Source organism: Martes martes (genome assembly GCF_963455335.1).
Source record: "Martes martes genome assembly, chromosome: 14".
NCBI lineage: Eukaryota > Metazoa > Chordata > Mammalia > Carnivora > Mustelidae > Martes > Martes martes.
The window spans coordinates 85,530,397-85,556,552 of NC_137902.1; the positions used below are offsets into that span (position 1 = coordinate 85,530,397).

A 26,156-nucleotide genomic window follows, 5' to 3' on the forward strand; every position below is an offset into this window, starting at 1 on the left:
ACATTTCATATAATATTCTTGGGTTGGTTTATTACGAGGTTGTTGAAAGAAAATAAAAACCCAGAAGTCCACTTTTCACAAGTTCAAGAGAAAGGAGGAAAAAATTAGTAGCTATTATATAACAGCCCTTAAAACCCTTTGTTCCTAGGGACTGGGATTTGTATTCGATCAGTATTTCGACTCTGTCTAGGTCCAATCAGTATTAAGGTGTGTGTGTATGTGTAGGTATATTATATATATATATAAAAATTTGCTCACTTTAGTCTCATCCCAAATAATTCTCGAAATAACCATCTGAAATGTTAATTACATATTTCTAACTTAAACTAATATATAACCACTAACTTACACTAGTACATAACCACTAAAATTCTAAGTGTTTACCCTAAGTCTAAAATCTTTAAAACTATATACATATCAGAAAGCAACAGATGTAATAAGGACCAGTACTGTCATGTGCAACTTTCATGGCAGTTAAATATATCCATGTTTGTACTGGTCACAAAGTAAAGTTAAAGCTACTACAACAGATCGTAATCAGAAGTATGAGAACACTGCTCTAGTCCATCAGCAGAAACACATAATCACTGGTGACTAATCTGCCTACATTTTAAAACAAAGGCTTCAAAGGTGTTATTACGATGTGAACAGACTGAAGAGGTTTCCACGTTTCACACGCACCATCCATAAAAAACTCTGAAACTCAGTTCACGGGTTTACCACACATTCATCCCCCGCGCTCAGCGGGAACAAAAGAATCTTCAGGTGGTTACTTCTGTTGTTTCTGCTTCTTAGCTTGTCCACTTTTCTTTTGTCCTTTCTTTTTCTTCTTAATGAGAACAGCTTTTTCTCCAATAAACAAACTTTTAGAAGGTCCGACATTTTTTGAAGCAAAATTAAGCCCCTGCTTATTAGGTTTACTGACATTCTTCAAGCCGGGATTTGAATTTGATTTTAATTTTTCTTTATTAACAGAGCGCATGACTCTGAGTTTTCTTCCCATCATTTCAGAATTATTTAATTTCAGAGCAAGATGAACAGCATCTGTATTCTGCAATAAAAATTAATATATTAATTTCTACCAGAAATTCCTCTGCAAAAGAACTACTAAAATTGTGACCTGAATGGATTAGAACAATTTTCCAGCTTGCCCACAGACTTTTTTTTTTTATATATATATTTTTAAAGATTTTATTTATTTATTTGACAGAAATCACAAGTAGGCAGAGAGGCAGGCAGAGAGAGAGGAAGGGAAGCAGGCTCCCCGCTGAGCAGAGAGCCCGATGCGGGGCTCGATCCCAGGAACCTGGGATCATGACCTGAGCCGAAGGCATAGGCTTTAACCCACTGAGCCACCCAGGTGCCCCTGCCCACAGACTTCTATTTCCACCTCCATGAGAGCCGATCCCATGGGTTACACCAACTGTGCTTGAAGTGCTGTTTTCATCATGATCCTCACGAGTCTTCCCCCAGGAAGCACTCAGCTGCCTTGTCACAACCTGACAGGCTTCATCTTTCTCACGGTAAAAGGGGAGTTTTGGCCAATGACCTTGGTTACATACAATCTTTTAAACCACTGAACCCTCCCCCGACCCACCCACAGGCTCTTTCTGCAGAAGCCCCACTGTGTTAGCTGACTTGAGAGAAGGGAACAGTCTGTGAGATGTTCAACGAGATGCCCTACAGCCTTCCGTTTAGATCCCAAATTCTATTACTCTTTTATTGTAACATAAAACCACTAAATGCTGACAGTCCTGAATATTCATGAAATTTTTGTTAAGGACTTCACCACCTTATCAAGTAAGAGTAGACAGCAGAGAGACAGTAGGGTCACTCCAACGCAGTCAAGACAGAAACAAAAGGCTATGACCACCTCTGTCAAAAGCTCTCTGGTAATAAAACACAGCAAGAGTACTAAATATGGCCGCATCTCTTTGATGAGGGAGCAGAAGGCAAGCTGAGGGCAAAGCACAAGCCGACACCTAGCAACCCGACCCCCAGTACCCCCAGTAGGATGACTGTGAGATTCCTCAGGCGTTCTTGGTTGCCCTTAAACTAAGGGAACGCAACCCACGGAATGGGAGAAGATATTTGCAAATGACATCTCAGATAAAAGGCTGGTATCCAAGATCTATAAAGAACTTCTCAAACTCAACACCCAAAAACCAAATAATCCAGTCAAGAAATGGGTAGAAGACATGAACAGACACTTCTCCAAAGAAGACAAATGGCTAACAGACACATGAAAAAGTACCCAACATCACTAGTCATCAGGGAAATACAAATCAAAAGCATAATGAGATACCACCTCACACCAGTTAGAATGGCAAAAATTAACAAGATAGGGAACAACAAATGTTGGCGAGGATATGGAGAAAGGGGAACCCTCTTACACTGTTGATGGGAATGCAAGCTGGTACAGCCACTCTGGAAAACAGTATGGAGGTTCCACAAGAGGTTAAAAATAGAGCTACCCTATGATCCAGCAACTGCACTACTGGGTATTTACCCCAAAGATACAGGTGTAGTGAAAAAAAGGGACACATGCACCCCAATGTTCAGAGCAGCAATGTCCACAATAGTCAAACTGTGGAAGGAACCGAGATGCCCTTCAATAGATGAATGGATAAGGAAGATGTGGTTCATATACACAATGGAATATTACGTAGGTATCAGAAAGGATGAATATCCACCATTTGCATCAACATGGACAGAACTGAAGGGGGTTAAGCTGAGTGAAATAGGTCAAGCTGGGAAGGACAATTATCATATTTCACTCGTACGTGGAACATAAGGAATAGCACAGAGGACTACAGGGGAAGGGAGGGAAAACAGAATGGGAAGAAATCAGAGAGGGAGACAAACCATGAGAGCTCCGAGAAACAAAGTGAGGGTTATTAGGTGGGGGTAGGGAATGGGGTAACAGGTCAATGGGTATTAAGGGAGGGTACGTGTTGTGATGAGCACTGGGTGTTACACACAAATAATGAATCGTTGAACACTATATCAAAAACTAATGATGTACCATATGCGGGCTAACTGAACATAATAAAAAAAATAAAAATAAAAACTAAGGGAAGGGGAAAACAAACGGTTAACTGAGATCACAGGATATGAGTGTCCATCGGTTTATAAATGTCTTAGTCATTCACAAAGAGAAAGCATTCTTATCAACAGCCTAAATTCCAGAGACCCATGGACTCAGTTTCCTGGAGCCTCCCCTCCAACAGTGATGTGGGAAACAGAGGCAGAAGGGAATGTAAATAAAATCAAATTTGTTTTTAACCTGCAGCCTACTGACAAATACCTGAGACAGGCAGAATATAACATTCCTCCAGGGAACTCTCAACTACATGAATGTTAATGCCTCACTAGAGGGAAAAAGAAACTTCTTAGCTTGGTAACTGCCAGGCCCACAGGATCCTGGGAGTCTTCTTTACCATAATAAAGTCCTTTCGGACACCTCCCTTTGTCCTTTCCTCCCCTAACTCCCAAGTATTTAATCAGCTACCTCTCACAGTTAAAATGCAGTCCTTTCAGCCTTCCTGTCCCTTGCTTTTATAAAATCACCTTTGTGCACCAAAGACGTCTCAGGAATTCTTTCTTGGCCGTCAGCACTGCACCCCAACACCAACATTCCAAAAACTATGGGGCTCAGGCTTTTCATCTGGACTCCTAGCTTCAGAGCACACTTGGTGAGTGCTTTCTCTTGTCTTCCTTTACTCTCCTTGCAGGGGTTTTAAAGGAGTACAATCTTCCTGGAACACTTACATGCTGACTGCTCAGGCTGCAATCCTTTAGCCTGTGGCTACCTTACCAGGAGGAGAAAGCCTACCTTTTGGCTAGAAGTTAGTACCCTGGCCGGAAACCTGATGCCTTCTCTTTATTCCTGTCCTCATACAAAGTTGTCTGTCTTGGGCACGGGACAGCCACCTCAGTGACTAGCATGGCTGCCAATCTTAAGACGGGTGTGAGGTTTTCTCCTCATTGGTCTAAAGTGATCCTGTCCACATCTCTGGTCTAGCAGCTTCTGGCCAGGAGACCTCCACCAGGAGCCATCAGAAACCAGTAACCCAACTGAATTAATACCCAACTGGGGAGGTTTCCTAGAGAAGCTGGCTGTAAAGACTACGTGTGTTGGAATGTCACTTAGATCATGATCGATGTCAGTCTTTCCTGTTTTGTCACTGTCCTCTACTAACTACTTAAATCATAAAATTGGATAATGTCCCCTTGTAAAATTGGTTTTCTAGTGTTTTCCGTGGGTCAAACGCGGCGGGTTCTTCATGGCCTTCACAGTAAGGCAAACTTGGTCCATACACCAGGCCTAGGATGCATCTGGTCACGTTTTGCGACCAGCCTGCCTTCATGATAAGGCAGGATAGTGATCAATAGCGATTTTCATTTGAGGGACACCTCTGGTTGCTTTGACACCTGGAACCTCTGACACACCCTGTGCGGGCTGCCAGCTAGGAGCCAGCTGAGGTAGGGGGCGGGTCTGCAAGTTGTCTGCTTTGTCTTCTGCTTGCCTTCTGCTCCCTGGTCATCTTGACCTGGTCGGTAATAGCCTATTGGGAATCTACCCTAAAGAAGTAATCAAAATCTGCCAGCAAATATTTGAAGAAAAAAACCAACCACTCCGGGGCGCCTGGGTGGCTCAGTCGTTAAGCATCTGCCTTCGGCTCAGGTCATGATCCCAGAGTCCTGGGATCGAGCCCCATCAGGCTCCCTGCTCGGCAGGAAGCCTGCTTCTCCCTCTCCTGCTCCCCCTGCTTGTGTTCCCTCTGTCTTTCTCTCTGTCAAATACATAAAATCTTTACAAAAACAAAACAAAACAAAAAAAAACCAACCACTCCAATTTCATTATTACAGGGCAAAGGGAGAAAGCTGCAAACTCCCAACATCAGGGAAAAGACAGTATAAATTATTTTACATCACTCGATGGAACGTACTCACATGATAGAAAACAACACAAAGCAGGTTGCACAATGTGCTGTATGTTGACAGATACAAGTTCAACTATACATAAGACACAAAACCTGAAAGGAAACATATTAATGTGTGCTTGTAGAGGGAAGAAAAACTTAAGTGCCATCAGGTAGTATGTATATTCTAATAATAATAGGCATGAAACATTGGGTAATAGCTCAACATAACCAACTTTGTATAAACACTAAAATTTCCTTCTCCCTGCATGAACTGTCAATTCTTGGAAGGAAATTTAGAGATTTAATACCTTAATGTCCAATAGCGAAAACATTATTTAATAACATTACTATGGAGAAAAAGGGAACTAGCAAGGCTTTTGGGGGAGGTGCAACTCCAGGAACAATTCTCTATTACGGCAGGTATGAGTTTAGGTTTCTGAAGATGGAATCTGAAGGTGATGGTGACCGTTACGTCTGAGTGATGAAAGAGCAGTGACAGCCTGTCCAGCACATTTCAGAGGACAGTGACAATGCACTAGTCTCCCATACCTCAAAGAGCACATAGCCGAACCCTCTGCCGACTCCAGTAACGCGGTCTCTCACAATCCTCACTGCCACAATCCTCCCACAATCCAAAAAGTGTTCCTCAACTGCAGATTCTTCAATTTCTAAAAGCAAATTCAACCAAAGTGCAAGTAAGGACAGGATCGCCTTAGAAAAAGCTGGAGATGCTAAATAATATAGCAAGTTAATATAATATAGTTAATAGAGCACGCCCCATAAAAATCAGTCAAGTTAACATTCTATGCTTTTTCAAGTTAGTCTTAAAACATTAAGTCTACTCTGTTATTTTAATGATAAATGGGTACTTTTATTGGTTTAAACAAACTTACTGTATGGGAGATTCCCCACAAACACTGATCTCTTGTCTCTCTGAAACATAAAGAGGGTTGATAAAAATCACTGGAGCAGAAAATGGAAGTCATCCTAAAATTCACTCTTGCCCTCACCCCACCTGACTGGTCTCCATCTCCTGATTTAACCACACACCAGTCCCGTTTGATTATTTCTTCCATCCTCCTGCCCGAAAGTGAGCGAGCATCGGAGGAAGGAGCTTTCTGTTCACACTTTGCACTGACACGTGGCAGTGCTCACGAAGGGCGTGCTAGACTGGCCAGCTCTCTCCGTGCTGGGCCAGACAGCAAGTATGTTAGGCTTTGCCAGCCATGTGGTCTCTGTTGTAACTCTCCCCTCTGCCTGTCACAGCACATTAACACATAACCTGATGGGTACGGTTGTGTGCTAATAAGCCTTTATTTAAATAACACAGGCTGGGGCGCCTGGGTGGCTCAGCCCTTAAAGCGTCTGCCTTTAGCTCAGGTCATGATCCCAAGATCCTGGGATCAAGCCCAGCATCAGCATCAGCATCGGGCTCCCTGCTCAGCAGGAAGCCTGCTTCTCCCTCTCCCACTCCCCCTGCTTGTGTTCCCTCTCTCTCTGTGTCTCTCTCTGTCAAACAAATAACACAGGCGGCAGATGGATCTGGCCCTCAGGATGGGTCAAGGATCAAAGCCAGAGAGGTCTACCAGGCCTTGGTATCTGATTCTGTGCTGAGCTCTTATAACACAGTCTTCATTCACTGTGAGAGACCTTTGTAAATTGCAAATCTCCTGCATTTAAACCTGTGGGACTGCTCCTGGACAAAATCCAGACTCCTTAGCATGGTGGACCACAGTCCTCATGATCTGGCCCCTCCTATTTCTCCAGCAGCAACTCTTACTGCCACTTCTCCTCACACTCTACCTGCTAATAACTGTATCAAGCTCTTGCCTTTCCTGAAGCAAATTAAGTTTCGGCCCCCACCACATCTACTGTTTAAAATTTCTTGGGCCTGTGGTAACACTGACTCATCTTTCAAGTCTGACAGGGCACCTGTTCTCCTGAAGCCTTCCTTTGTCCCTTCTTGCTGGCACCTCCCCGAGTCAAGCGTCCCATTCCTAAGCTGACAAAGCATCTTGTGTATTCATCATAAAACAGCCCATCTGTTGGTCTTCACCACTAACCGTGAACTTCTAAAGGACTGAGACTATATATATGTATCAGTCCCACATGCCTGACACCGGGTAGAGACTCAGAAACAGTTTAAGGGGCAGCTGAACTTTCTTGATCTCAGTACATGAAATAAGGAGCTGGCCCTGATGGTCTACATCAGGCTACCTCTCTCTGATTACTTGATCTGGGGGTAGGAGGGCGGGGAGAACCGTGCTCTCAGAAGCTGTTGACTGAGGTCCCTGTGCCACTCTGGGCCCCAACGCTGTCACCACACAGGGCAAAAGTGTTTCCTTCTCGGCTTCCCTCACACTCACCGCTGATTCCACTCCTCTCTTAGCAAAAGCTCAGAAGAAAGCATTTCTCCCTCTGAGACTCTAGTGAAGTTCTTTAAACAACTCCAGTACCACTTACAGATGAAGTCTCGGATGCAAGGTCAACTCTAATCCGAAATCCATCTGCGATTAGGGCGCCATTTCTGCATTACAAATATGAAGGGGGAAGATGGCCGTTAAAAACGAGCACAACTATGAACTATAATGTTCACTCTAAAGGCAAACCAAAGAATAAAGCACGTGTACTCAGACATACTCAAACACAATCATTCTGCTTAAATCTCAAAGAAATGAAATTACCTTTTCAATGCTTTTGTAGCAGCGCTCTCGTCCTTAAACACTACATAAGCATTAATATTTTTCTGATCAGGATGAATTTTACGTCTGCACAACAAAAAAAGACAGTATAAAATCTATTAATCTCAAAGTCACTAAAACAATACAGCTTGTTTCCTACTCACTCTCAATCAACACATACGACAAGAATTCCAGGGGAAGTTTTATCTCCTTTAGTAAATCTTTGGTAACAACTCAAAAAATAACACACAACTTTATACATGTCACCCGTGCCTTATTTGTCATCAATCACTGTGAGAGACTGGGCAGGCCCCCATGCTATGCTATAAAGCTAGGAATGAGAATCTTAGATGCAGCTCTGTACCCAACACACATGTAAGCAGATGTGACAGCTAACTTGATCTGTCCTTTTTACGGCAAAATGGAAACTACACAAACGTGTACAGCTTAGAGAAATATTAAAGATCAATATCCTTGCGGCCATTGCCCACCCCAAAGTCAGTCTGTGCCTCCCCTCCTTCAAAGGTAACTACCACCCCCACTCTTACAGAAACCATTTCCTCGTGTGGCTACATGGTTTTACCATTCAAGTATGTATTCCTTTATTTTATGGTTTTACCATTCAAGTATGTATTCCTTTATTTTATTTTATTTTGTTTTATTTTATTTGTTTATTTTTAAAAGATTTTATTTATTTATTTGACAGAGAAAGAGATCACAAGTAGGCAGAGAGGAAGGCAGAGAGAGAGGGAGGAAGCAGGCTCCCTGCTGAGCAGAGAGCCCGACGCGGGGCTCAATCCCAGGACCCTGAGACCATGACCTGAGCCGAAGGCAGAGGCTTAACCACTGAGCCACCCAGGTGCCCCACTTCATTTTATTTTTTTATTTGAGAGAGAATAAGAGAGCAAGAGGAGCAGCGGGAGGGGCAGAGGGAGAGAGGCAGACTCCCCACTGAGTGGGGAGCCTGCTGTGGGGCTGGATCCCAGGGCCCAGAGGCCCTGAGCCAAAACCAAGAGTCGGACACTCAACCAACTGGGCCACCCAGGTGGCCCTGGGGGGTTCTCCTTTTCTCTCTCTACCTTACTGTTCAACCTATCGAATTTTCCAGCCTGGATTTTGTTGAGTGCAAGGCCACAGTATAGTTCAATGTGTACCTCTGTCCTCCCTATTTCCTGCAAACTGGCAGCCAGATCCAGAGGTTTGATGGGACTCAGACTGGACCCCTTTGTCCGGACTGGACTAGTGTGGGTTCTTTCAACGGGAAGCACGCTGCGACTGGTTTTCACTCTTTTGTAATGACAGCAGCTATAGCTGCTCCGTGCCTACACCCACTAATTCACAAGGTTTGCAGAATGGTCACATAATTTAGATGTGAACAATCAGCAAAAAGGGCCTAGTAATGATCACTGATTCTCTCTGAAGCCATGAACCTACTGTCTTTGAAGTAGCAAAAATGCTAATAAACAAATGAGTACCATCAAAAAAGGTACTGGGAAATGTCAGGGCATTTCTCCTGGCATTCTGTAATAATATGCTACACTGAGAGTTTTATATTGATAAAACCATCTACGGTTTATCGAATGTTTCATACCGGGCACCATGTTAAGACATTTTATGTATTTCATTTAATCTCACATCTCTGACATGGGTGTTACTTTTCTGATATTATGGATAAGAAAGCTGAGACTCAGAGAAGAGCCATGATCACAAGGCAAGGAGTGGCCAGCCTAGGACTTAAAACAAATCGAGCTGACTCAGAGAGCTCTTCCTTCGGTCCTGCAACACTGGTAACATCCTAATCAGCACGTCCTAGGGCAATCCTAGTGTTGTAATGTTTGCATCCTCCCCAAATTTGTAATGTTGAAACCTATTTAATGCCCAATGTGATGGTCACAGAAGGTGACGCCTTTGGGCGTTGCTGAGGTCATGAGGGTGGAGTTCTCATGAACAGGACAAGGGCTCTTAAAAAAGAGACCCCACGGAGCTCCTAGCCCCCTTTTTATCTTACAGCTTAACTTTTTTATCTTACAGCACAAAATGTGAGGGCACAGTGAGAAGGCACTGGCTATGGGTCAGGAAGCTGACCCTCACCAGAATGCAACCATGCTAGCATCCGATTCTCTGACTTCCCAGCCTCTGAAACTGGGAGGAGGAAATTTCTTTTGTCTGTAAAGCCATCCAATCTGTGCCATTTTGTTATCGCAGCCCCCACGGACTAGGACAAACCCCAAGACAACCTAAATGGAAAGTGACTTTAAAACTCTTAATTGTACTGTTATTTCGTGATAAAAGACCCTTTCTTGGCACAGGGAATGAAGAGGACCTCCTTTCTATGTGGCAAGAACATGTTTTGTATCAAGGCTGATGATTTAAAAACACGAATGACATTTAGAGTTCTACTTCTACCTAGAATGTAGAAAGCCAGGAATAGCATCATTCCCACCCTAACAGTAAGAAGCCAGACATCCTACGACATTGTGACTTTTGCTGAAGTCATCAGAGCTGAAGACAAAGGGAAACCAAGCAGCCTGAAAGCTAAGCAAAGACAGGCCCATCAGAGGAGACAGGAGGCAGCTCTAGCTCACAGGGCAGGTGCCAGACAAGCCAACTGGACCGATATAAGCTAGGATTTAAGAAATTGCTAAAGCCTAGTGTGGGTTGGGCCTGAAATGAATCTCTTGGATGCTGCCAACACAGGGATGCACACACACTAGCAGTCTGCTTCACTGACCTCTGCCGGTGTCCCTGGGAATGACCAAGGGCAGGTGAGAGCCCAAAAACCACCATGGGAGTGTGGGCTGGAGAAGAGAAGAGCCAAGGCTAGCGTGGGAAGGGCACAACACCCCACCTCGATTCTCCCTGCGGAGAAGGCGAAGCTGCTGGGTGGCTCAGTCGGTTAAGCGTCTTGATTTCTGATCAGGTCATGATCTCAGGGTTGTGAGACTGATACTGGGCTCCACACATGAAGCCTGCTTAAGATTCTGTCTCCCTGGGCACCTGGGTGGCTTAGTGGGTTAAGCCTCTGCCTTCGGCTCAGGTCGTGATCCCAGGATCCTGGGATCGAGTTCCGCATCAGGCTCTCTGCTCGGGCAGGGAGCTTGCTTCCCCCCCCCCCACCGCCTGCCTTTCTGCCTACCTGTGCTCTGTCTGTCAAATAAATAAATAAAATCTTTAAAAAAAAAAAAAAAAAAGATTCTGTCTCCCTGTCCCTCTACCCCTCCCCACTCTCTAAAAAAAAATTAAAATTAAAAAAATTAAAGGGGTGCTTGGGTGGCTCAGTAGGTTAAAGTCTCTGCCTTCGGCTCATCATCTCAGGTCATGATCTCAGGGTTCTGGGATCGAGCCCCGCATCGGGCTCTCTGCTCAGCAGGGAGCCTGCTTCCCCCTCTCTCTCTGCCTGCCTCTCTGTCTACTTGTGATCTCTGTCTGTCAAATAAATAAATAAAATCTTTAAAAAAAAAATTAAAAAGACAAGCTGCCAGAAAATGGGCAAAATTTTTGAACTGACGCCTCTCCAAAGACTAGATACAAATAGCCAATAAGCCCAAGAAAAGACACTCAATATCTTTAGTCATCAGCAAAACAGAAATTAAAACCACATGACAAACCTTCTGAATGGCTAAAATTCAATGACTGACAACAAGTGTTGGGGAGGGTGTGAAGCAACTGGAGTTCTCACACAGCTGGTAGAATGTAAAACGATGCGACCACTTTGGAAATTAATCTGGCAGCTTCTGAGAAAATTGACATATACCTACCACAAGACTCAGCAATCCCGCACCTCCAGATACTTTAGTAAGAAAAATAATTTGTATACCAATGTTGTTAGAACCTTTCTTCGTGACAGCCCCAACCCCGAAATAACCTGAATATTCATCAAACTGGTCAGTGGATGAACACATTTTGGCACAGCCACACCATGGAATACTACTGGGCAATTAAAAAAGAAAAAAAAAGAACGAGCCACTGAACATCCAACAGTACGAGCAGATTATCTCCAAATCATCATGCTGAGCAAAAGAAGTAGGTAAGAGTATCTCCTGCATCATGACTCCATTTACATAAAATTCTAGAAAATGCAAACTAACAACAGAGGCAGGGAGGGGGTCAGTGGTTGCTTGGGGATGGGTGGGGGTGATGATACACAGAGTGATGAAGTAGTCAGTATCTTGGATGTGGCAATCACTTCATGAGCACATACATATGCTTAACCCACAGAATTACAGATTTCAAACATATGCAGTTTACTGAAGATTAAGTTATATCTTAATGAAGTAGAAACACAGCTAAAAGAATTGACTATATGAAAAGCAAAGTATGTTTTACATGGCAAAAATCCTCCAAGCAAAAGAGCAACGGAAAATATTTGTTAACGCAAATCACTAAAGGCTAATTTCCTCAACATTCAACATCAGTGGGAAACAATTCAACAACAACAAAAATGGGCAAATGATAGTAATAATTCAGATGAAAGGACACACAAAAGACTTCTGGATATATGAAAAGATGCCTGCTCATAAGAGAAATGCAAATTACAAGTATCACTTTTCAACTATCATTGAAAAGCTCAAAAACAACATTTGTAAAGGTACAGAAATACACACAGGTTACCATCTCTGAGATAGCAGTCAAAATGACAAATGCAAATATCCTTTTGGCCAAACAATTCCACTACTAGAAGTTTATCCTAGAGATAATTCTCACATGTACAAAATCACATGCAAACAAGGTTATTCACTCAAGCATTATCTGTAATGGCCACAAGACCGGAAAAACACCTCAATGCCCATGAGAGGAGAGTTTGTTGACACAAGTTATCGTATGCCTTACAGAATACAGAGATGCTCTGAAAAATAGGGAAGCAATTTTTACACTGATAAACTGATCTTCAGTTTATAGTAAGTGGAGAAAAGGAAATGTGGAGTACATATACTGAATACCACTGTGTCAGAAGTTATGTGTGTGGGGAAGAACGTATATGTGTATCAACTTGTAGATGCATAAAACATCTCTAGGAGGTTATACAAAAAAGTAAAAATAACAGCTGCCCGAGGCAGGAAATTGGCTGATAGGGAAAAGGTCTAGGAGAGAAACTTTTCACTGCATGCGCTTTTTTTTTGGTTTTTCAAAGTAGTCTCCATGCCCAGCATAGAATCCAACGCAGTACTTGAACTCACAACCCTGAGATCAAGAGTCGGACCCTTAACTGAAAGGTTAAGGTGCCATGAAAGTCTAAATAATAGATGTTCATGAAAGTCTATTATTTAATACAACTATATCTATAGATGTAATCTGTATACTTATTAATATATCTATATCTAATACATACAACTCTGCTTGTAAAATCTACTATTTCATGTCCTTAGAAAAAAAAAAAAACACCAACATTAGAGATTAATAGGAAACCCTGCACAGAACTGAAGGCAAATGAGAAATAAAGGTTGAGTACTTTGAACTTACATGTTATAAGTCCATTATATTTCAATTTTTAAGATTAATGAGAAATAAAGGAGTAGTAAGGAAACTTGAATGTCTTATCCTTGGCATCAGGTAGATCGGAGGGTAGGGGAAAATCCCCTGAGAATATGAACCACAAGCCACACTACCAGCACGGTTCCCAAACCCTCAGAGAGCTTGAAGTGGTCTTGGACTGGCAGTACCCCGAGGTGACTGACAGACGCAAACATTCTCTCTGGAAAAACCTGACCAGCCAACAGCAACTATGGGGTATTCCTGATTTTCAGATGCACCCTGCTTCAAAATGTTAAGATATGGGAAAATGTATGCTTTAGAACTGACAAAATACAGTACTTATGATTTACGCTGGAATGGCTAGGCACAAAACTTTTTTTTTTTTTTTAAAGATTTTATTTATTTATTTGAGAGAGAATGAGTGAGAGAGAGCATGAGAGAGGAGAAGGTCAGAGAGAGAAGCAGACTCCCCAAGGAGCTGGGAGCCCGATGCGGGACTCGATCCTGAAAGTCGGGGATCATGACCTGAGCCGAAGGCAGTCGTTCAACCAACTGAGCCACCCAGGCGCCGACACAAAACTTTCTTATTCTCTTCCAAACACTATGCTCGATTAAATGTCCTTGAAATTTCTCATGGCACATTTTTCTAATAAGTTGTTTTATAATACTTTCTGTGACTCTACCATTTCTGTTAAGGCTTAAAGACAAACATCTGAAAAGTTTATATGCTATTACAAACATAAGAAAATGGTCCAGTACAATGTCTTACCCAAATATAAAAACCCATGAAAACATGATCTCAACTTTTAACCAAAATTTAAGAGAGTTTAAAACTACTCCCTTTTTGTAATTATAAACTTACTTTATTGCTGCCAACTTTTTGGACAAAGTTCCCTCTGCTGGAATCTTTTAAAAGAAAAAAAAAAAAGAGTATTAAGGAAAATTCATTATTTGAATATTACTGCAAATTAATTATATTTTAATTCATTGAATTCTAAATATCTTATTCTGATGTGATGTGATTAAAAACATTCAAGGGAAATAACTGCATCCTGTCCTAACGTTATATGAACGAGACCGGGTGGCTTAAGACAAAATCTTCCAATGATATAGGACCACATTCAGATTTCACAGGCATTAACTCTCCATCTAGATGGAAGTAAACATAATGTGCCCTCCAACTGTGTCAGATGATTCAGGGAGTCTCTGGTTATGAGGAAGCACTGAGGTTGAAAATGCGTATGAAAAATATAAGGAAAACATGTATAAAGTAAGTTGGAAAAAGGCAACATTTCTAAATTAATATTTTATGATAAATTCTACAGGATTTTAAATATATTGAACTAAATTGGTAAATAATGTCAAGACATACTATTTCATCCATATGCTAAGAGTTGATATATGCTATATGCCAGCTGGCAAAACAAAACAAAGAAACACCACCACCAACATGGTATCTTTAATTGGCCAAATAGGGGGAACCCCCTTTACATTCAAGCTCACTTATCTTCAGTCATACACAGTATTCCTTTAGTACTACCTAAGAGTGAAGGAAAAACCTGACCAGGGTTTTTCCCTGACAACTTTATGGAAGGGATGGAAATTCAAGTCAACAACTCTGTCAGTGATGTGCCAACACAGCCGGGTACTGAGAAGAAAAGGTGAAAAGATATGGACCCTTCAAGTTCACAATATGAATGTCAATTTAATTTAGGGCAATTTAAGTTAGGGCAGTAACTATAAATCTCTGGAAATCTTTCTTAGTCATCCGATATGTAGCAAAATTAAGAAATTCTCAGTTTGTCCTGTTCAAACTGCTAACATACAGTCAATATGGACAGTTTAACAGTACGTGACATGCCCAAGTGAATAATCAACAGGTGAATGACAATCTTCAAAACACATTTACTGGGTGCCTTCTAGAGGCGTGCAAACATCTAGATCCAGTTACTGAAGATACAAAAGTTTAACTGTAACCTAAGGCAATAAGGTACAGGAACAATTTTGAGGGGAAAAAATATCACTTGATGGTATAAAATATCAGGAAAAACTTGAATGAGTGACATTTTATTTATTTTTAATTTTTAAAATTTTTTAAAAGGTTTTCTTTATTTGAGATACAAAAGTGAGAGAGCGAGAGCGAGCACAAGTGGAGAGGGAGGGAGAGGGAGAAGCAGACTCCCTCTAAGCAAGGGGCCCAATGAAGGGCTCAATCCCAGGACCCTGGGATCATGACTTGAGTCAATGAAAGACACTTAACTGACTGAGCCCCCCAGGCACCCCTTTATTTTTTTTAAAGATTCATTATTTGAGAGCGAGCGAGCACGCACGCACATGCATGCACACAGGACCAAGTGGGGAGGAGCCAAGGGAGAGGGAGAGAGAATCCCAAATGGATTCCACACTGAGCCCAACTCAGGGCTCAACCTTAAGACCCTGAGATCATGACCTGAGCCACAATCAAGACTTGGACGTTTAACGGACTGAGCCACCCAGGCGTCCCTGATATTAACTGCCACCATAAACACAGACAGTACCTTACTAGGCAAAATGAGACTTCAAGGAGGATTCCCAACAAAGGAACAGAGCAAAAGGACAGGAGTGAGAAAACCCAAGTGCATGATCAGCACTGAGGGAAGCCCCGGGGCTGCAGCAGAGTCACATGTGGAGGCACCTAGAGCCTCGGACCAGGCTGTGAACAAGCGTCAGGCTCAGACCCAGGACAGATTTCACTCACAGCAAGAAAAATCTAAGGGTTTTACGCAACTCCACATATGTCTGATGTGCACAACACGCAGGTACTGGTGACCTAAGGATGAGTAAGGCAAACAGGGTATTTGCAACCACGGCTTTCAGTCCGGTGGGGCACACGAACAACGTAGCAATTACGAACAGTATCTGAAGGACTGTGCTGAAGTACAGGGTGCTGCCAGCGCACAGCAGGGTCAACACACAGATGCGAATCCAGGCACAGGGAAAAATCTGACCAGGCTCCTCAAAGGTAATACCAGGTAATGCCAGGCCACCAGGGTGTGTGTGTGTGTGTGTGTGTGTGTGTGTGTGTCCGTGTCTGCACACGTGCACGCACACGTGTGGTATGGTGTCTATGTGTAATGATCATGAGTTCCATTAAGAAGAATTTTTAGGGAAATTAGGTTGATAGTGGGTATGCTGAACAGAGGTAGACTGAAGGTAGGAAACATAACATGCCTCTGCAACTATTCTGACAAGAGGTAATGAGAACTTTGGTGGAACAATGCAGAAAGGAAGGAAGGACTCCTTTTGGGAAGAAACCACAGCCAAAACATAGGCAGGGATACAGGCGATGGGCTGGGTGGGCCAAAGAAGAGTCCAAGGCAAAGAGGCTTGCAGCCTGGGTGGCACTAACTCATCTAGAACATCAGCATGCAGCCGGGGCCAGGGAGAGGTGGCGGTGAGTGGAGATGTGCTAAAACTGGGGTGCCGGAGACAGCCAAGTGGATACATCAGGGAACATTCTGATATGGGGAAACGGGACTCTGAAGGGCACACAAAATATGTATGAAAAAGTGAGTGAGATGGGGCACCTGGGTGGCTCAGTGGGTTAAAGCCTCTGCCTTTGGCTCAGGTCATGATCTCAGGGTCCTGGGATCGAGCCCCGCATTGGGCTCTCTGCTCAGCAGGGAGCCTGCTTCCTCTTCTCTCTCTCTGCCTACTTGTGATCTCTGTCTGTCAAATAAATAAATAAAATCTTTAAAAAAAAAAAAAAAAAGAGAGAAGAAAAAGTGAGTGAGAAACAAACACCATGACAGAAATTATGAAGACCATGCCAAAACCTTGGGAAATGTCTACTTTTAAGATATATTTTAGAGAGTGAGAGCTTGCACACAGGGGCCAAGCGTGGAGGCAGGGGCAGAGGGAGAAGTACAGGGAGTCTTAAGCAGACTCTGTGCGGAGTGAGAAGTTCGACTCAGGAGGGCTCGATCTCATTACCTGAGATCACGACCAGAGGTGAAAGCCAGAGAGTCCTACAGTTAACCGACTGCACCACTTAGGTGTCCTGGGAAATGTCTACTTTTTTTTTTTTTTAAGATTTTATTTATTCATTCGACACAGAGAGAGATCACAAGTAGGCAAAGAGGCAGGCAGAGAGAGAGGAGGAAGCAGGCTCCCAGCTGTGCAGAGAGCCCGATGCGGGGCTTGATCCCAGGACCTGATCATGACCTGAGCGGAAGGCAGAGGCTTAACCCACTGAGCCACCCAAGGCACCCCGGGAAATGTCTACTTTTAGAGAAGTGGCAGTTTTGTCCTCTGGGAACATTTGGCAATGAAGGCAGAAACCTTCCGTGGTTACAGTGGGGATGGGGAGGGTGCTACCGGCACCTAGTGGGTAGAGGCCAGAGATGCTGCTAAACATCCTCTAATGCACAGGGCAGCCTCCAACAGCAGAGAACTATCTGGCACAAAACATCCATAGTATCAAGGCTCAGAAATCCCATGTTAGAGAAGCACATGAGAAAGAACAGTTAGAAACAAGGAATAAACATTTCTTATATTTTGCATTATTTACATTTAAATACATAATGCATTAATTATGCACAGGCAATAATTACATTTAAGAAATACAAATGAGAAAAAAAAAGAGAATGACACTATTTCATCTTCCAAGGAGCATGGCTAGAACTGGTCTACAGAGTGCTCAGTGGGTGAAATCAGGTACCTAATCTACTATAAAGGTTTAACATTAGAGGCGCCTGGGTGGCTCAGTGGGTTAAAGCTGCTGCCTTCGGCTCAGGTCATGATCCCAGCATCCTGGGATTGAGCCCCGCATGGGGCTGTCTGCTCGGCGGGGAGCCTGCTTCCTCTCTCTCTGCCTGCCTCTCTGCCTACTTGTGATCTGTCTGTCAAATAAATAAATAAAATCTTTAAAAAAAAAGAAAAAAGGTTTAACATTAAATTGATTTATTTTTTATTTATTTAAGATTTATTTATTTCACAGAGAGAGAGAGAGAGACAGAGATAGCACCACCTGGGAAGGGAGGGAGAAGGAGACTCCCTGCTGAGCAGGGAGCCCAATACGGGGCTCTATCCCAGGTCCCGGAGATTATGATCTGAGCTGAAGACAGACACTTAACTGACTGAGCCACCCAGGCGCCCCTTGGTACATTGCTTTTCTTTTTTAACTTCATCCACCAGGGTGCCTGAGTGGCTCCGTCATTTAAGCGTCTGACTCTTGATTTCGGCTCAGGTCGTGATCTCAGGGTCATGAGATCAAGCCCTGCATCTGGCTCCATGCTCAGCAGGAAGTCTACTTGGAATTCTCTCCCCCACTCTCACTACCCCCTCCCCACTTGGATGAGTGCAAGCCCTCTCTCTCTCAAATGAATAAATAAAATATTAAAAAAAAAAAATAAACAAAACTTTGGCTGCCTATGCTCAGAGTGTAAGTACTATTTGCAAACTTCTGTATCGAATGCCTAGGATTCTAGAAATGCTAGACGTGTATTAATTTTTTTTTAAAGATTTTATTTATTTCGGGGCACCTGGGTGGCTCAGTGGGTTAAGCCGCTGCCTTCGGCTCAGGTCATGATCTCAGGGTCCTGGGATCGAGTCCCACATCAGGCTCTCTGCTCAGCAGGGAGCCTGCTTCCCTCTCACTCTCTCTGCCTGTCTCTCTGCCTATTTGTGATCTCTCTCTGTCAAATAAATAAATAAATAAACCTTTAAAAAAATAATAAAAAAAAAAAAAAAAAAAGATTTTATTTATTTCTTTGTCAGAGAGAGAGAACACAAGCAGGGCGGGCAGTAGGCAGAGGGAGAAGCAGGCTTCCCGCTAAGCAAAGAGCCCGATGTGGCACTCGATCCTAGAACTCTGGGATCATGACCTAAGCTGAAGGCAGACACTTAAATGACTAGGCCACCCAGGCATCCCAACAAGTATTAATGTCCTGGAGACAAAAGTCAAATATCCACCCTCCAACAACGGTATCATTTCACTATGTGAACTCACTAAATTACCAAGAGAGTCCAAGTGTCAATACTATATACTCAGAACACTTCTTCTCTTGGGCTAGATTTGAACCTATTGATTCAAAAGGCTGTGTTTCTCCATCTCACTAATACCAACATGTTAATAAGTCTGACTTAAATGCAATACATTTTAAGATTTGCAACTTCAAGGTGGGGAGAACACATACCAGAGAACGAAATCGTACAGACTCTATTTGTCCATATTCTCTGAAAAATGACTTCAGCTTCTAAAACAAAAAAGTATACATATACTTTAGTTTACTTTCAGAACATCAAATAAGTGTTATAAAAAGGATTAAGTAATCTGATAATTATCTTATCTGATAATCTTTTACTCTCGCGTTTTATTTTAAGAATATTTCAGGAATAACTGACTATTCAGTTGGAAGACAAAAAAATTCTTCTGAAATTTATATATATGCACATGTGTATACATGCATATGTTCATATAAACACAACTCAAGTTCTTGTTACTACCCATAAGGTACACAACACTTTTATCCTTCAATCTTTACCACATATAAACTATAAAAGTAAAGGGGTTTATTTTGGGTTTAGTGAACCCCACACAATGGAAGAAACTTAGGATGTATTCATTCATTTATACAACATTCATTGAACCTCTTACTATGCACTAGGCATGATTTCAGGTTTATATTCTAGTTACATGTAACAGAAGAGACAGCTGGAAGAAAGAAAAAACTGGGATAGAAGGCCACCACAACACATCAAGTAAGATTTGCAAAAGACTGAATCAGGGCAGTGACTATGAAAATGGAAAGGAGAGGGTGTATACTGGAATCAATCTATAGAATGATTAATATAGTCATTTTAATGAAGTTAAATGTTAGTAATTATTAATTATGTACTTAGGCAATAAAGGAAGAGTATCAATAAAGAAAGAGTAAACAAAGTTTGATTAATGTCCCTGAATCTTTACAACAGGCAGGTTACACACTTACCTTCTTGTTACATGTGACAGGCAAATTCCCAACAAACACAGTTCTCTCATTCTTTAATCTCTCCTCCTCTTGGTTGATTTCAATTTTCTTCCTTTGATTTACAACTGTGTGATCTACATCATCAAGTACTTTTTTATCTGCTACTTTAATACTAGATTGAGAATTACTCTTTTTTTGTCCCTGTTTTTGATGAATTTCTTCTAAATCAGCACTTGCTAGAGCATTTTCCCTTCACAAGGCAAAAAAAAAAAAAAAAGGGCAAAAAGAAGAAATAAGAGTCATGGAAGTCAGGTGTAATATTTGACAAAGCACAAGAATCAGAAATATTTCCCGGGGCACCTGGGTGGCTGAGTGAGTTAAAGCCTCTGCATTCGGCTCAGGTCATGATCTCAGGGTTCTGGGATCGAGCCCCGCATCGGGCTCTCTGCAGAGCGGAGAGCCTGCTTCCCTTCCTCTCTCTCTGCCTGCCTCTCTGCCTACTTGTGATCTCTGTCTGTCAAATAAATAAATAAAATCTTAAAAAAAAAAAAAAAAAAGAAATACTTCCCACCTGGGGAGCCTGGGTGGCTCAGTCAGTTAAGCGTCCAACTCTTGATTTCTGCTCAGGTCATGATCTCAGGGTCTTAGAGTTGTGAGGCTCTGTGCTGAGCAGGAGCCTGCTTAAGATCCTTCCTCTCTCTCTGCCCACATCCCCTTCCAAGCACACATGATCTCTCTTTCAAAAAAAAAAAAAAAAAAGAAATTCCCACCTACTTCTGGCTTTCCCAAATATAAATGTATGGTTCACAAATATATTTAAATTTAAAAAGCAGCATTATCAAAAAGTGACTGGTATCTTCAGAAAACTCAAGATTAGGAAAAAATCAAGCTCAATTTTTTGAAGATATGTTAAAACTGCCAGGTAACAGCAGAGCAACCAAACTTCATTTCAACAAAAGTTGGTTCATTTAAAGCTCTTGGAGATTTAGTTTACGCTCTATGAATGCCTAGTTTCATTCTTGGCTCTAGAACTCTAGGGGAACTGCTGCACTCCTGGGGAGGTCTATAAAGGTTAATATGGGCTGCAAAATACTTTATAAAGAGCAATCTGGTCAACTCACAACCTAGTCAAACCAGACTTCCTATTTATAATAGTTCTGTAATAGCTAAAGGACTACTTGTTAAAAGTACATTCTAAGATGGTGCATGTGAATAAGTGAGATCTGACCGGGGGGAGAGGGTATGGAGAGGGTGGTGGGGTTACGGACACTGGGGAGGGTATGTGATATGGTGAGTGCTGTGAAGTGTGTAAGCCTGGCGATTCACAGACCTGTACCCCTGGGGCTAATAATACATTATATGTTTATAGAAAAATAAAAAAATAAAAGTAAATTTAAAAAAACACAACAAGCAATCAGACTACAAGTTCACGGAAGATAAAACAGATCCAGAAAAGGAAGAGAACACAAGTATCACATTTTTCTGAAAGCTTGACTATGACGAGAAAGACCAAGGGAATTGTAGGTAGCAAACGGGGAAGTATGACTATAGACAGGGTTTGGTTTTGTTGGATTTCTCTTTTTAGGATGAGAATCTTGAGCACATTTGCATGGTAGACAGAGGAAAGACACAGGAAAAAGAAAAAATGCATATACCTGATGGCATGATCCCTAACGAGGCAGAAGAGGCCTGTGGTATACACATCACAGGTTACTGAATTAATCTTGGACAAAGAGGGAGACACCTTTCTCTAAGAGAAAGGGAAAGAAATTAAGGATGTGCATAAAAAGTAGTGGTTAGTAACTGTTAGCAATTAATAGCTCTCTGACTAGGTAACATCACCTGGGGAGAGAGAAACAAGAAATAAGGGGTTTGAAGAGAATGGCTTCATGAGGAAAGTTACCTGGGAACTGGTGATGTTACTGCATTTTGGATCTTTTTTTTAAAATTATTTTTATTAACATATAATTTTTTGCCCCAGGGGTACAGGTCTGAGAGTCATCAGGTTTACACACTTCACAGCACTCACCATAGCACATACCCTCCCCAATGTCCATAACCCAACCACCCTCTCCCGCCCCCCTTCCCTCAGCAACCCTGTTTATCTCCCCAAGATTAAGAGTCTCTTATGGCCTGTCTCCCTCCCGATCCCATCTTCCCATCTTGTTTCATTTCGCTATTTGGCTCTTGATCAAATAAACTGTAAAGAAAACTTTTTTTTTTTAATATTTTATTTATTTGGCAGAGAGAGAGATCACAAGTAGGCAGAGAGGCAGGCAGAGAGAGAGAGAGAAGGAAACAGGTGCCCTGCTGAGCAGAGAGCCCCCATGCGGGACTCGATCCCAGGACCCCGAGATCATGACCTGAGCCAAAGACAGGAGCTTTAACCCACTGAGCCACCCAGGTGCCCCAAGAAAACTTTTTTAAGCTAATGGCAGAAATCTGATCTCTGACTTAGTAAGTTTAAGAAAACAAAACTCACCTTCTTCCCGGCTGAAATATTTACAGATTCAGATTACAGATCTCAGATTTGCTTCCACTTAGTGCTTAGAGCTATGAACAGGGTAAAGATGAAACAAAACTGGCCAAGTGTGAATAACAGTTGACGCTGGGTATATGAGGTCCTCCTCATCCTTTTTAAATTTTGGAATGTACATGAAATTTTCCAAAATAAAGCTTTTAAGCTTTTTTGGTAAAAATGAGTATCGCAGGTCCAAGAATCCTAATTCCTCTACCATCTAACTTAGCTTCAGAGGATTCTACTAACCTGTTGGCCACCCTTTGGTCTGCGTCAGAAAGTTTCTTCTTCGCTTTCATTTTGTCCGAAAGTCCTTCCAAGAGTGGTCTCTGAATTTGGGATGTACTTTCCTCCTCCTCATCCCGTTTCCTTTTTCCGGTGTTCTCCTTTCAAAAATTGGAAGTTACGTTTGCCCACTCACCTTTTTCAATCATTTAGGAGTCTTTCTAAATTAGCAAGTTTTCTTTCCCGCCGCTGCACGTGCAGCCCTGAAGCGGGACTCCACCTTCACCCGCCCTGCCCCGCCCTCGACGCCAGGCCCCGCGAGGCGGACGGCCGCTCGGGAGAGAGCGCGGGGACTCACTGTAGGCGCCGGCACGTACACGGGCTGCAGCGGAGGCTCCGAGGAGCTGAAGAGGGACGCCAGCCGAGCGGCGCGGTCTCTGCAGGGCCGGCCGTGGAACAAGCTGCCGGAGACTTGTCCAACCACATAGTCTCCTGTCAGATTCCCGCCGACGCCGCCGTCCGGGCGGTCCCTAGACACCGACGCCACAAGCTCAGCCCCGCCGCACCGCTTCGCCCGCCCGAGCTCCCAAACGCCCGCCTTCGCCCAGGCAGCCGTGCCACGCGCCACTCACCCTTCCACCGCACCTCCCTTTTTCTTCCGTTTGTTCTTCCCTTCCACGGGCATGCTCACCCCAAGGCTTCCTGGACCGCAGCCGCCGCGCGCGCTCGCCCTGCCGGCTCCCGGCCACTTCCGCTCCCGGGCCACGCCCCTTCCGCTCCCGGCAGCATGGGAGCCGGAAACACCGGCCCGCTGGGGCAGGGCTTCCGGCACCGGGTTGGGGCTCTTCGGGTTTGAGAGAAGCTCTCCTTGGAGCGAAGGAGTCTTCGGGAGTCCTGAGACCTGACGTGCACATAACCACCGGCCAGGCTGGGTGTGGGGCTTCAGCCCAGCGGAGGGAACACGCGGTCGAAAACCCCCGAGTCGCTGACGAGGAGGGGGAGGGGTTTACCAAGAAGGGCGGTTCCAGGGATGTCGGCTACGGAACATTAACTGGTGAATCGGCGTCAGGCGTTCGTGGGTATTCTTTGCATGGCTCTGGCAACTTTTCTGAAATTTGACACATTTCAAAGTTAAGTTTAAAGCACTGGAGGCCCCAGCCCTAACCTGCGCGGCCCTATTCTACCCGAGCCTTGGCACTCCGAACTCCTGCTGTTTTCTCAGCCTTCCAGACTCCTCCCCCTCCAAACCGGCACATTATACCCCTTTTTTATTTCTTGTTATTCCTTCACCCAAAATTATCTCTTTACTCATTTTCATCTGCAAAGTCATGTCCATTCTTCAAGGCCCAGCTGAGATCTCACTTAGGAAAAGTTCTCAGCTATTTGCAATAGATGTTTTCCAACCCTTCAAACCCTCTCTAGATGTCTGGGAATGGGTGTCTTATCCCATTTTTGTACCTCTATTTGCTGTACCTAGTGAGCATAGGTAAACTGATTTTTAGGTAACAAAAGATAAATATTAGATTATAATTAGATAATTGAATCCAGAACTTTGGTGGTTAAATCGGATTGAATTTTGACTCTGAGTATAGACCTGCTTTCTGAAAGCTCTTAACAGAAGTCATTGAGAATATAGCTGACCTTTCAGAGACCACATCAGAAAAATGATGAAAGAAAAAAAAAATCATCTGCTTGGCCATGGTTTTGTTTTCTGAGTCTGAATTAGGTTTCTCCTAATTGTGACTTTGCTGTATTTCACAAAAGATGGGACAAATCGAATTGTCCCTATTTGCAATTCAAGTATCTCCCTCCATCTATCCTAAACAATCCAATGAAGAAATTCTTTTTCCTTCAGAATGTCTCCCAATCCCGTCCCTTCCCTAATCTCTCTAGCATTATTCCAGGAATCATCTTATCTGTAGCACTGCAACCTCATCATATCTGGCCTTTCCTGACTCTTCCTCTCCATTCTTACCTACACATTCCACTTCCAGATGAATCTCCCTTGAATGTCACTTCAAGGTTTGCATCTCCTCTTTATTACCCTCACATCTGTCGTCACAATTCCCATATGCTCATTCATCACCCACTTTAAACACGTATGCACTGGTTTTCCCTGACCATCCAGTTTAGCACATATTTTATTCGGCCTTACATATAGTACTTCCACAACTAAACCATGAAAGTATTCCTCCAGGGTATCACATCTAATATACACAAAACCTATCATGATGTTAGCCAAAAATCCCTAAATAGTAGGTTAAAATTAAGAGAAAGGTGGAGAAATGGACCCCAAAAGAATGAAAGGCAGCACACATTTCTAGAGGAAAATAATTAGTGAGGAATAAAGAAGCTGTGATTGGAGAGTTAAGAAATGATCCCCACTGCCATTCAGAACTGGTTTTTAAGTGTTTGGAGATCACTTGACTCCCCTTTAGGAGTTTAAAATATAAAGTCATTTCAGAGGAAAGAACACACAAGGGGTGCCTGGGTGGCCCAGTCTGTTACGTGACCAATTTTTCATTTCAGTTCAGGTCTTGATCTCGGGGTTGTGAGCTCAAGACCTCCATTGGGCTCCACCCTGGGCATGGAGCCTACTTTAAAAAAAAAAAAAAAAAAAAAGACAAAAACACTTTGTAAAAAATGTTAGTGGTTTTATCTATGCCGCTTCAGCTTCTCCAATCTCCCCAGGTTAATTAACAAGATCTCTCAGTTTATTTCAGTAAGGAAAAAGAAGTTTTGGAAAACACTGCAAAAAAAAAAAAACATATAATTTTAAGCTAGGTTGATAAAACCTAGTTCAGGAGACCAGATGAAAACTTAAGTCAAATTCTGGTAATACCAAGAAATTCTCCAACTCTCCAGAGGAGCTGGGAAGAAGGGAGAATTGTCAGGAAGGCAGAAAGGCCCAAGAGTATAAACCTCAACTCCCAACAAAGTTCGGAATCGGTCCCTTTTAGAGCACTATTTCTGTAACATACAAAGTAGGTTGTATTAGTAGTTCCTTGAAAAACAAGGTTTCATGACCAGGCAAGATTGAAAACAATAGGGGTAAAGGAAGTTAGCCAGGTGTCTCTTCACAGGCCTCCTCAGTTTTTAATATGCTAACAATGAATCTCTGTGGGAAAAAGTGCTATATGTGGCATATATATTTGACAACTCCCAAAGCATTTCCAGGAACCAGTATTCTAGGATTTCATTTTGGGAGCACTGTTCCAGATTTTAAAACTCATCCCTAAGAAAATTAAATTTCTGTAAACATAAATAAAGGGTCATCCCAAAGGTAATTTAAAACTATACATTTGAGCTTTTTAGGCCTTAAAAACTGTTTTAAGAAAGGACTGTCTCTTGGTGGAAAGTTCATTAAATGGGGCAAAAAACC

General features: G+C 42.8%; 1 protein-coding gene across 2 annotated transcripts; it reads right to left on the bottom strand.

Annotated features, from left to right (window-relative positions):
• Positions 1 to 24,300, bottom strand: RBM34 (RNA binding motif protein 34). 2 transcript variants are annotated; one of them, XM_080822830.1, is made up of 11 exons: positions 23,407 to 23,882; positions 23,133 to 23,304; positions 22,799 to 22,935; positions 20,053 to 20,281; positions 19,258 to 19,317; positions 13,944 to 13,987; positions 7,613 to 7,696; positions 7,392 to 7,455; positions 5,822 to 5,861; positions 5,478 to 5,596; positions 1 to 1,051 (listed from the first exon to the last, which is right to left on the bottom strand). In XM_080822830.1, the coding sequence occupies exons 1-11, from the start codon at positions 23,457 to 23,459 to the stop codon at positions 770 to 772; spliced, it is 1,284 nt and encodes a 427-aa protein (XP_080678956.1). In that variant the 5' UTR covers positions 23,460 to 23,882; the 3' UTR covers positions 1 to 769. The 2 variants fall into 2 exon arrangements, with proteins under 2 accessions (XP_080678956.1, XP_080678955.1); XM_080822829.1 differs by having other exon boundaries at positions 7 to 1,051; positions 23,466 to 24,300.
• Positions 24,301 to 26,156: the final 1,856 nt, after the last annotated feature.

Bases quoted from the DNA above. Each gene is read 5' to 3' on its own strand.
- RBM34 (XM_080822829.1), bottom strand. From the start codon at position 23,563: ATGCTGCCGGGAGCGGAAGGGGCGTGGCCCGGGAGCGGAAGTGGCCGG. The intron at 5,597-5,821 runs GTAAGTTTGTTT...ATTTGCTTTTAG, and splicing joins TGTGGGGAATCTCCCATACA to AAATTGAAGAATCTGCAGTT. The intron at 1,052-5,477 runs GTATGGGAGACT...TTTTTATTGCAG, and splicing joins TCGGCTATGTGCTCTTTGAG to AATACAGATGCTGTTCATCT.